Raw genomic sequence first — 11,972 nt, forward strand, 5'->3', positions numbered from 1 at the left:
ACTGGAGTTGAGAACGGTGCACTGGGCCCTGAAATCCTTTCTACCACGCATTCACGGTGCAGTGGTTCGCGTGTTGGCGGACAATACCACAACAATGTTCTATTTGAGGAAGCAGGGAGGCACGCATTCTGAGCTCCTGTCCAGGGAGGCTCAGGAGGTGTGTGTAGCATTGGGCCATTGCTCAGAGAATTCACATTACATCTTACCACCTGCCAGGGGTCCAGAATGTTCAGGCAGACGCTCTCAGCAGAGACGGGGGGTGCAGTTGCACGAGTGGAAGCTGAAGGAAGAGCAGGTGACGAGGATCTTCCAGAAGTAGGGGTCCCCCCCCCCCCATCTCGACTTGTTTGCCACGCCGGAGAAGAACCAGTGCCCATTGTTTGCCAGCAGAGTGGCTCATCCAGAGTCAAAGGGAGACGCATTCTCGTTCCTGTGGACGGGCCTATTCGGGTATCCGTTTCCGCTGATTCGGAGGACAATCCAGTTGGTGCGCAAGTACCCGTGCAAAGTGATCTTGGCCGCCCCATTCTGGCCCAGGCAGACATGGTTGTCAGATCTCCTTCATCTCGCAGTGGCAGAGCCGCTTCGTCTAGGAGCAGAGCAGGATCTGCTGGTGCAGGACGACAAGAGAGTGTGGAATCACGATCCGGCATCTCTCTGTCTGGCTGCGTGGCTCCTGACCACTCTGAATTAGGTTATCTAGGAATCTCACAGGAGTGTTGTCGATCCTGGAGGCGGCAAGGGTGCCTTCCACCACTAACTCTTACAATTGAAAATGGGCGAGATTCTGTGCCTGGTTTGAACAGAAACTGGACTGTGGTCGTTGGAAGTTTCTCCGGCCCAGGTTCTCCCTTACCTGCTGCATCTAGCGCGGGGGGGCCTGGCATTGTCTTCAATCAAAGTATATTTGGCTGCCATTTCCAGATTCACCATATGGCGCCATGCTACTCTTCTGTTTAGTGACAGATTGGTTAAGCACTTTCTGAAAGGACTTTTTCGGACATTTCCCCCGAAGAAAAGGTTTGCTCCTGTATGGAGTCTCAATGTGGTTCTCTGCTCTCATGAAACTGCTGTTTGAGCCCATGTCGACGGCATCCTTGAAGTTCCTCTCGTGGAAAGTCGCTTTTCTGGTTGCAATCACATCTGCCAGAATGATTTCGGAGCTTCAGGCGCTGGCCATTGACCCGCCGTATGTGGGATTCATGAGAGACAAGGTTCTCCTGTTTACTAATCTGCACTTTATACCGAAAGTGCCTTCGGCGTTTCACAAACACGCTACGATTGCATTGCCCTCGTTCTTCGCTAAGGCGACCACGCTGGCGGAAAGAGCCCTGCATTCCCTGGACGTCGAGAGGGTGCTGAAGTTTTCTCTGGACCGTGTTCAGGACTTCAGGAAGTCAAAACAGCTATTTGTGGCTTTTGGTGCCACCAGCAAGGCACAATCCATCTCCAAGCAAGGACTTTCCCATTGGGTCTCATCCACAATTTCATTTTGTCACAGGAAGGCTGGCAAGCCCTTGAGGGGCACTCCTAAGGCCCATTCTACAAGGTCCACAGCGTCATCGGCGGTGCTCTGGGCTGCAATACTACTCAATGACATTTGCCAGGTGGCTTCTTGGGCGGCGCCACATGCCTTCACCAGACACTACTGTCTGAGACAGCAACATGATGAAGATGTGCAGGTGGGGCGTGCAGTCCTCCAACGCCTGTTTCAATAAGGTAAGCCCTGCAGCTTCCAGGTTTTGTTTTACTCTAACACTTGTTGGTTCTGTTATCATGCATGGTGTTGGATGTTAGTCTTTGTGTTTCTGGTTATGGCCTAGGGGCATGGGGTTGGTTTGCCTGTCATGCTCCTCCAGTGGTTGGTCATACTGCTATGTAATCTATTCACAGCATGTGAATCCATGAAAGATCCAACGCTGGAGAAGGGGGTAGTTTCTTACCTGTAACTCAATTTCTCCAGCGTTGGTTTCTTTCATGGATTCACATGTGCCCGCCGGCTGCCCCTGCAGGCAAAATCTTGGTTCGAGTTTCCTCTACTTTGGGGGTTAAAATCGGAAGGGAAGCCGCGGTGGCGTGGCTATTTATACCAGACGTCCTATTGGTGTAGCCTAAAGCACCCAAAAAGACGTCGATAGGACACCAAGGTGTCGAAGTTTTCCACAGGAAAACGCTAGTTTAAAGTTACCGAGGTTTCCCAGCCTGACGACGGGAAATATTCACAGCATGTGAATCCATGAAAGATACCAACGCTGGAGAAATGGAGTTACAGGTAAGAAACTACTCCCTTGCCTCTTCAGCAGCCCACACCACTAAGCCAATTAATGCCAGCAGACCGTTCCTTTCCACCAACGGCCGCCTATCCATTTCCTGTGCACTCATTGGCTCCAGACTTGACTTCTGCAATGCCCTATTTGCAGGCACTTCCACTCGCAACGTCAACAAATTACAAATCATACAGAATAATGCACTGCGAGACGCCCTGAACATCCCCAGGCGCGAGCATATTTTGGAGACCAGAAGAAACGCTCACTGGCTCCCAATTTATTTTATTTATTTGTATTTATTTATTTGTATGGTGCTGAAAGCCCTCGGGCATCAAAGCGCGATAACAACACAAACTTACAATGAAAATACAAAAAGAGACAAAACACTTTCAGCACAATAATGAAACATGCCAAGATTCATAAAATACAACTCTCTCAGCAGAGCACAGGCTAATCCACAATAAGATTCAAATTCGATGATCCTCTAGGCAAATAATTACAGAAACTAAGGTAACGGTAAATGACTGGATCCACATCCAACCAGGACACAGTGCTTATTTTCCTGGGTACACCATTCATTTATTTCCAATCTATGAATAACATTCATGTCTGTGTCTGTGTCTGACCACCCCCGGCCCGGTTCGTTGGGGAAACCATGCCAGGACCTTGTTCCTTAGGGTATCTCTGGGTTCATTCCCTGATGGTTTTTCAATATTAGTGATAATAAAATTCCTTTTGTCCAGGACAACATTTTGGGTGGATTTATCCCTTAACTGCAGCATTGTGGACTTTCGCAGGATAACCCACTTTCCCAGGGTTTGAAGGGAACTTCACAAGGTCCTCCAATAAGGGAGGGTGTATAAGGCTCACCTTCTCCTCTTCTCCACGGGGGTGAGACAATAGGACCTGTTGAAGGGTCGATGCCAGTACAGGAGGCTGAGACATGAGATGACGGCAGTATAGAAGCCTGGTCTCCTTCCCTCAAAAGCGGGACAGGCCAAGCAGACATTTCAAAAGTGGCTGCATTCTGTTGCGTCGGTGGAGAAGTTAAGGGGTCTGTTTGGCAGGACCTATCCACCTTCGCAATATGATGGTTCCCCACACAGTTCTCAAGGGAATCCATCCAATTATTAAAATTCTCAAAATGTTGGCACAGATTTAATTGATTGATTGATATTAGCCTTTACCACAATCCATTGGTCCGGAGTGATCTGTTCCTGGGAGGGTGCCACCAAGGTAGCTGAAGCTGTAGACATTGGATTACTGTGGGAATGTAGATTAATCTCGGGCCCCTCTACATCTGGTATGGAAATTGTAGACAGGGGGAACTAAGTGTCTCCCCAAGAATTTGATAAGCCATTTCCAGGGCTCATGACCTCCTTCATAATCGGGCTCACAGAGATATGGGAACGCATCACATTCAAAACATTGGCAATCGCACACAAATGCCTATTCAACTCTGCCCTCACACACCACTTCCAAACAAATACATTGTCTCTTGCTAGAAAATCTCTAAGTTGTAAAAGAGAATGTCACACTTAATAGATTCAATGTGTTGGCGTTGTTTTCGTCGATTGGAAATCTTAAAGACATTGGGCCTCATGACGAGGTGGGCGGTAAGGGATTACTGGCACCGGTAAGAACACTGGTGCCGGTAATCCCTTACCGCCCTACTACGAGTTCCCTTTGCGGGTCCTTCCTTAACGCCTTGTTTTTCCAGGCGTTAAGGACGGGACCAGCAAAGGGACTCTAGAGCTAATAACGGTACCGCAATTTGCGGTACCGATATTAGCGCCTTCCCCATTCCCATTGAGCCCTATGGGGGCTGAAATGGGAATGGAGAAGGGCCCTGGTGAATGGGGAATTACCGGTCCCGCCAACCTTGGAATGGACCGGTAATTGCTCCATTCACCAGGGCGGAGTCGGAAGGGTTTTAGAGGCAGCCATGGCGCTAATAGCGCCATGGCTACCTTAACCTCGTAATGAGGCCCATTGTGTTTGCCGATACCGACTGGATGGAATTTGTCAATGACCGTAGGTTGGACCGAGTATTTTTGCATATTAAATCCAACCTGGTTGCGTCCAGTCTTTTGGCCGCAGCTGATCAACTACTACCCCAGGGCTACAACCTAACTGAGGTTAAGAAACACACAAGCAATCTGTCAGATAAAAAGAATTATTATATGGCCCAACGAGATAACTGGAGGTCAAAAACAAAGGTTTAGGGAGGACGGTGGTAAGCTTTCGATTACATGTTCGAAGGACCCTGTAAAGGCGAGAAGAGTGTAATTTGGTAACATGTAGAGAAGGGCACTCCTGACAAAATAATTGGGCGTGGTTAGCAGGGGCTTTAAATCGTAAATCAGTGAATAAACTTCCTCTGTTTCCTCCTACAGAAAGTCCTTTCTGCAAAGAGGTATAGAGTGGTCAGTTCTGATTCTCCACCTGGGGGTTGTGCAAGGTGAATGGTAGCATACATGAAGACATTCCGACTAAGCTGATATGGAAGCATGGTTCTCTTAACCACTAACAATGGTTGAAATCGTTTAATCTGGAATCACATTTTTTTGGGTATCGGGTAATATTGTCCCCTTATATAATGTCACCATACATATAGTCACCGGAAAACAGCATAGGCGACATTATATATGGGGACAATAAATGGAATAAATGGGTGCTGGGGTGTCCCCTGCTTCCTTTAAAAAAAAAAAAATTCAGGGGTTGCGGGGTTGTCCACTGTATGTTCCTTATGATAATGCCTCTGCAAATAATGGTGACATTTTTGCTGGACATTATCACATGTAACCAATTATTTTCTAATTTTAATAATCGGTTAGAAGAAGTGTTAAGCGAGGGTGATCTGTATAACTCGTTTGCGTCTTGTGATTACAGTTATACAATTTCAGCCTTTTACCAACAAGTATATGTTACAAGGGTAATCCGATGCAGCCACACTCACATTTTTTACAAAGTGGTGCAATCCCAAAAGAGAAATCTGAGAACACAACTGCACAGATTAACAATAAACCAGAACGATTCATATTTTCCAATAGCCAATAGGATGATGCATCAATACAAACATTTTCTAGGCCAACAGAAGGGCTTATTGGCACAGAATTTTTGAGAATTATTAAGTTTACTTCTGCTGTGCAATCCTGTCCTCTTTTGAACACCATCCCCAAAGCTAGTTGGTCTAATACTTCTATATATGCACTTAGCAGGACCGATATCTTACAGTCTACCACTACTAGGTCTGTTCTCTGGAATGTCCCTGTCTCTCAGGAAGACATTTGTAGGCTTATTATAAAGAGTAAAAACGTCCATGTCCCAGATCCAGATGGCCTTTCAAACGTTACACTGAAAGGTAAACCTATAATGTGGGCAACATTCTGAACTTTCATCCAATAACTGAAATGGAACTTGAAAAAATAATAGGGCAGATGAAACCATCACAGTGTGGAGGTGATGCCTGTGCTTCCACGATTATCAAATCCTGTGCTCCGTCCTTAGTTAAAGCAATCTGTATTTTTGTTAACGCCTCACTTAAGGAAGGGAAAGTGCCTTTGCAACTAAAACAAACTAAAGTTACCCCAATCATTAAGAAACCAGGATTGTCAAGAGATAACCCTTTGAATTTCCGCCCCATTTCAAATACTCCATTTTTGTTGAAAATTCTTGATAGCGTGGCTTACCATCAGATTGCTGAACACTTGAACCAACATCCAATCCTGCACTCTCATCAATCAGGTTTTAGAAAACCGTTCAGAACTGAGACTTTTCTGGAGTTAAAATCCAGGCTACTAACTCAAATGGACAAGAGCTGGCTCTCGTTGATCATATCACTGGATCAATCTGCAGCCCTCAATCTAATCGGACACTCCATACTGAACATGAGGCTCAAGGAAGTGGCTACCTTTTCCAACCAGGCCGCTGCCTGGATCGCTTTCTTTTTAGAACACAGACACAGTAGTGTCTGTTCGGATATCGCAGAAGCTGACTCGATCCCAGTTCTTTATGGAGTTCCACAGGGAGCTAGAACCTCACCATGTATTTACAATCTCTTGATGGCACCGTTTTCAACATGTTGGAGCAGGAAGGTGCAATCTTTTCAAATTTACGCCGATGACACCCAATGTGTGGTGCATCTAACTGGTTCCCATGAACTGGATGAGTTGGAAGTGAACAGAATTTTCAGCTTGATTGAAAATTGGATGCTGAATAATTATCTGACGCTGAACAGGGCTAAGACTGAGTTAATGATTGTGGGTTCCCCACATTCACTGAAGGTCCTAAATCATGCCTACAGCTCTTTTACGCTGGGGGATGATACCATATGCCCACTCCCAAAAACGAAAAATATTGAGCGTTACCCTTGACCAGTCTCTTAACATGAAAGCACACGTGTCCTCGGTCGTGTCTTCATCGGTATATTATGTTAAATCTGAGGCCCCTTCTATCTCAGAAAAGCGCTGAAACTATAGCAAGAGCGATAATAGGAGAAAAACTAGATTATTTTTGCAGCCTTCTACTAGGTATCGGTAAGTTGGCTCTACAGAAACTACAACAGGTTCAGAATTGGGCTGTGAGAATTGTAGTGGGGATTTCTAGGCGCGAACACATTTCTGAAGCCAGACGGGGACTTCACTGGCTTCCAGTGGAGTCCAGAATCAAATTCAGAAGACTGGTTATAACATTTAAATGTAGAATGCAAATTATGCCTCCATATCTTCAGTGTCAAATCAATGATATAGTAAACACCAGAGTATTAAAATCTGGTGCTCACAATCTTCTGGAGCAACTTAGACCAAAAACCTCAAAAGCGGAGAATGGGGCTTTTGCTTTCATAGCTCCCATTCTGTGGGACCTTCTTCCAGATTACCTGCGTGAACATAAACTCCTGGCCATTTTCAAGAAAGAACTTAAAACCTTTCTCTTTTCATAAGCAGGCCTTCGGGGCAGCAGTGTCTATGATCTATATTGCCAGTAGGTTTGGTCCTTGGCAACCATTCCTAGATGGGACTTGTGTAGGCTAGTATAGGTGACCCTTTCCGTTGTATGTCTTGTCATTTTTGTTAGCGCCTTCATGCCTACAGGCCCATAGTGCGCTTTATAGATATAATGTAATGTAATGTAACTATGCTTTTCAACCATATCTTGTCAATTCCCTCTTCTTGGAAATCTTCGATAATAATCTCCATATACAAAAAAGGGGACAGGCAAAGCCCCTCCAACTATCGTCCCATAGCGTTACTGGACATATCCAGCCAAATGTTCTGCTCCCTGTGTCAAATCCTGATTCTCACGCAGACATAGCACAAGCTCCTGCCTCCACCAAGTGGTATGTTGGCGTGTGCACTTGTATTTACGCAGATTGGCCGCAACCGCTGTGGGGAAAGATGGTTAGGGTCCACGGATTGGAATTGAACAAGAACTTCGAAACTGGGCCTTAAAAATGTGTATTTATGAGGTTTTCAAACCGGCTTCATTAACGTAATGGGCACTTCTACAAATGGAATTTTGTTACATTTTTTGAAACATAAGGCCATTTGCAAGAGGACAAATATTTGTTGCTTTTTGTGATTTTACAATGGGCTTTGACAGTGCCAAATGCAATCTTCTCTGGCTAAATGGGGATCTCCTTAACATCTAGCGATGATAATTAAAGCCTTATTTTCCAAAACCACATTGAGAATTAGACTGAATCAAGAAGGCCTACTTTCCGCAGCAATTAAGACAGACCGTGGTCTAAAACAGGACTGCGTTCTGGCCCCTCTTTTATTCAACTTATTTACATCTGATAATAGTGGCTGCGACTAAGCAAGCGCAAGCCCATCCACCGTGGTTAGACCAACTCCAAGTCAACTGGCTGTTGTATGCCGATGACTCGATGTTAGATCTAACTCCAATAGGCTTACAAAGACACCTAAGATCCCTGCAACTTTATGTTGAGTCTAATGATCTGACTTTAAACCTAAATAACATTATTATTATGAAATCCAGCAGGAAAAGAAATTCTCTGATTCCTAGGTGGTTTCTGTATGACAAAGAATTGGAAGTGGTTTCAGATTTCATCTACTTGGGTTTTAAATTATAAGGAGGGTCTAGTATTAAAAATGTGACTTCGGTATTGAAGTTCAAATCGGTGAGATTAGCACCCCAGGCAAAATGTATTAATGCAAGGTATGGTCACTTTTCCTGTCTCCCTCTAATTGACTTTTTTAAGTCCAACGTTAACCCTATTCTTACATACGGAGCAAAAATACTGATGGAATTTGAGTCTGTACCCTGGGCTTCTCATAAAGGAACTCTCTGGATAAGAGCGCGATCTACCAATTGGGACCTCCTCTGCCCTTTACAATGTGAATTAGACTTATTATCCATTAGAGTAATCGTCAATTTGAAAATGATATTGCTTTTTAGAAAATAAATTCTGTTGCAAGAAGCACTGCTTTTTAATCGACTAAATGAGGTATTTCGAAACCTTCCAAAATATCCATCGGCTATTCATGTTCATGCTTTTAGGACTGTGTTGTCCGTTTTCACATGTTACCATGAATGGGAGTATGGGCCTCATTACACGGTAGGCGGAGGACCAAGGTGCTATTAGCACCTTGGTCCATGCCGGTAAATTACCGGCACCGCCTTGGTGGAAAGGGGAATTACCGCCCTATTCCAAGGTTGGCGGGGCGGTAATTCCCCCTTCCCCCATTGCCCTACCCCAGTCCCATTTTTTCCCCATAGGGCTCTATGGGAATGGGGAAGGCGCTAATTACAGTGCCGCAAATTGCGGTACCGTAATTAGCACCCCGGTCCCTTTACGGGTTGGTTTTTAACGCCTGCTAAACAGCAGGCGTTAAAGTACCAACCCGCAAAGGTACCTCATAGTAAGGCGGTAAGGGTTTACCGGTACCGGTGCCCTTACCGGTACCTTTAAACCCTTACCGCAGTCCGTGTAATGAGGCCCTATGTCTTACATTGATTGTGGCACAACCATGACAGTTCAACCATTCCTTTGGTCTCTGTTGAGCAAGGACATTGGCTGAACCTTGGTGAGGGGGCACGGGTGGCTCCATACTGTACATTACCACCAGGCTAACGGCATTCTGACACCCTCTGGTGGCAGCTTAACAAATGCACATCTCAGTCTATGCATATGGCTATTTCAAGATAAGGAAATCCATCGCTAATTTCACAAAACATTACTGAAGGTGAGTAATTTTCTTCACGTTGCATTTAGCGGTTAGGTTGCATCAATGACAGGACTATTTTATGTGGTCTAGCTGAACTTTCTATTAATCAATGTTTTCTTTCTTTTGTCCCTAGGTGTCCTTTCTGGTAGCAGAGCTGGAACTGTCTCCAAAAGCCTTCACTTGCAGGTTTTCTGCTCCTGACTCACTACAAACAGAAAGATGGCTGGAGCGTCAGGGCTGCGTGCTGCATTGTGATGTCCACAATGAGCAAATATCTAGAGATGAATGTATGTTTGACACTGTTTTGGAACAGTGTGTGTCAAACACACTCCTGGCAGATCTATGAAGTCCAAGTGGTCACAGACTGGAAATGCACAACAAAGCCATCATGGAGCATCAGATTAACTGAAAAAGAACATTAAATGATTACCATTTAAAGGAAAATCAAATGTAAAAATGTGTACAGCAAAAAGTTTGTCGACGCTTTTGTATGTTGACAGTTCTAATCAAAATGTCAGTGTGTGCATCTCAGACAATGAGGAAGCAGAGCAGGGGAGCCAGCCTCGTAAATAAAAGAGCTTTACAGGCTTGTGGTAATGTTATCTGGTGACCTTAAAATCATTGTAGTATTGTTAGACACATAAACACAGAAAATCCTGAGTACTAAAAATCATTCCTCCGTTGCTTAGCCATACAGATGGACATGGAGATACAAGACCTACAGCTTGCATAGCAAACCTAGATGCCACGATGCCAGTGGGTCAGGGAAGGACTGGTATCAAGCATAATGTGTGCAGAGAATGATTACTGAATCACATGACCTTAGCCAAATTAGGACTATACTGTAGGTTTCTGAATGCCTTTTCACACTTGCTGGAGCCCAGGCCATCTTGTTTTGATAAATATTGGGGATCTCTGTCTGTTATGCTACTGAGAAATGTCAGGGAACCTGGGGAATGTATTTAGATGCTCTCTCATGCAACTGACTTACAAAAAGCCTACTGTGAGGTTGCCAGGTTCGTAAGTGTGCCGAAGGACATAAGGATTGGCAACATAAAATGAATAATAAATTAATGGAACATGTGTGTGCCAATCAAAAGCTTCTTCAGTAAGAATTGTACTTTACAGTTGCGATTCGAGCACAGCCAATAAATAGTTCTGAACAAAAAGTGTGTATTTTTTGTGATGACGTTTGGGTGCAGTGATAAAGATTTGCGGACACTTCTTCCATTCCCATTGTGCCTCGCTACACCCCATCCAGATCGATAGTTCAATGGATTACATTCTCCCATAGGTTCCTCATCTTGGTAGATGGCTATCGGGCGTCAGCTGCTCTGAAATTGTTTTTGGCAGGTCGTAGTGCTGCTCGATATTGTCGACGACTCCCGCCTCGCGTACGTCCGTACCATTCCTCGATGGACGTGACAGGCGTTGACTACGCTCCAATACCTCAATTCCTTTTTTCTGTGCGCTCAGCACACTATTCAGAACACGCTATGTTTTCGATCTCATCGAAAAAAATGCCTTTGTATGTTGAGGGCTAATCCATCTGGATTCAAACCTTGTAAGGACTGCAACTCCAAGATGTCGCTCACGGACCCGCACACTATGTGTGTGGTGTCTAGTAGTAGGGCATGACACGATGCAATGTGGTTCCTGCCTTTTGATTAACCTGAAAGCAGTGAGGGAACTTTCGGTGAAACTGGCGCTCAGCAGACCGCCGTCTAAATCCACAGCAAAATCGTTCCCGTGCTCATCGGAGCATAATATAGAGAATCCCACACCAGAATAAAATGGTGAGAGACGTCATAAAAAATCGAAGAAGCGCTCCCACTGTCTGAGCGAATCGCACCAGTTCTCGTCATCGTCAATGCACAAGAAAAAACACAGATGCAATTTCGACTCGTCGGATTATAGGGGTAAGTCGTACCCTGTGAAGGTTGAATCCAGCAAGGAGCGTGAGGATTTTAAGACATATGCTCAGTCTTTGAAAAGGCCTCGGCTGATACAGCTAACGCCTCGATAGATACGGCTAACACCTTGACACCGCTGGCAGATCCGGCTCGAGCTGCGCCCGGTCCATCCGGCACAAAGGACGCCAACGTGGCTCAGATACCGCCACCTGCGCCGAAGCCATCGGTGGCCCTCTCAGTCCAAGAGGCTCCCTGAGCAGCCCAGCAGGATCGAAGCTCTGTACCGGACAACCGTTAGCCTTTTTTGATTCGATACGGTCGATATTCGATGACGACGATGACCCAATTCCATTCAGGTTAGCACTGATGAAGGGGGGAGGGGTGCAGCCTTGGATCCACTGCCCGATTTTATGTCACACTTTGCAGGGTGCATCCTCGATGTCAGCGGACTACGTAGAGTTTCAACAGCTCAACCCTTAGGCATACCTGAATTCGGAATATCGCAAAGGTGGTCGAGAAGGGTGTCATGGCCTTGGGGCTCGGCTCTCCATCAAAGCCAGTCTCGCAGTATGACCTGACCGACATCCCCGACCATGGACCGC

The 11,972-nt window shown here is 45.5% G+C and overlaps 1 protein-coding gene across 3 annotated transcripts in view; it reads left to right on the plus strand.

Annotated features, from left to right (window-relative positions):
* Positions 1-10,626, plus strand: part of MTOR (mechanistic target of rapamycin kinase) — a 2,476,747-nt gene extending 2,466,121 nt beyond the window's left edge. For all 3 annotated transcript variants that reach the window (XM_069609933.1, XM_069609934.1, XM_069609936.1), the window contains one exon: positions 9,591-10,626. In XM_069609933.1, coding sequence (XP_069466034.1) covers positions 9,591-9,606 — 16 coding nt within the window. In that variant the 3' untranslated portion in view covers positions 9,607-10,626. The remainder of the gene's footprint in view (positions 1-9,590) is intronic.
* Positions 10,627-11,972: the final 1,346 nt, after the last annotated feature.

The sequence above is a fragment of the Ambystoma mexicanum genome, chromosome 8 (genome assembly GCF_040938575.1).
Source record: "Ambystoma mexicanum isolate Mex_15411 chromosome 8, UKY_AmexF1_1, whole genome shotgun sequence".
Taxonomy (NCBI): domain Eukaryota; kingdom Metazoa; phylum Chordata; class Amphibia; order Caudata; family Ambystomatidae; genus Ambystoma; species Ambystoma mexicanum.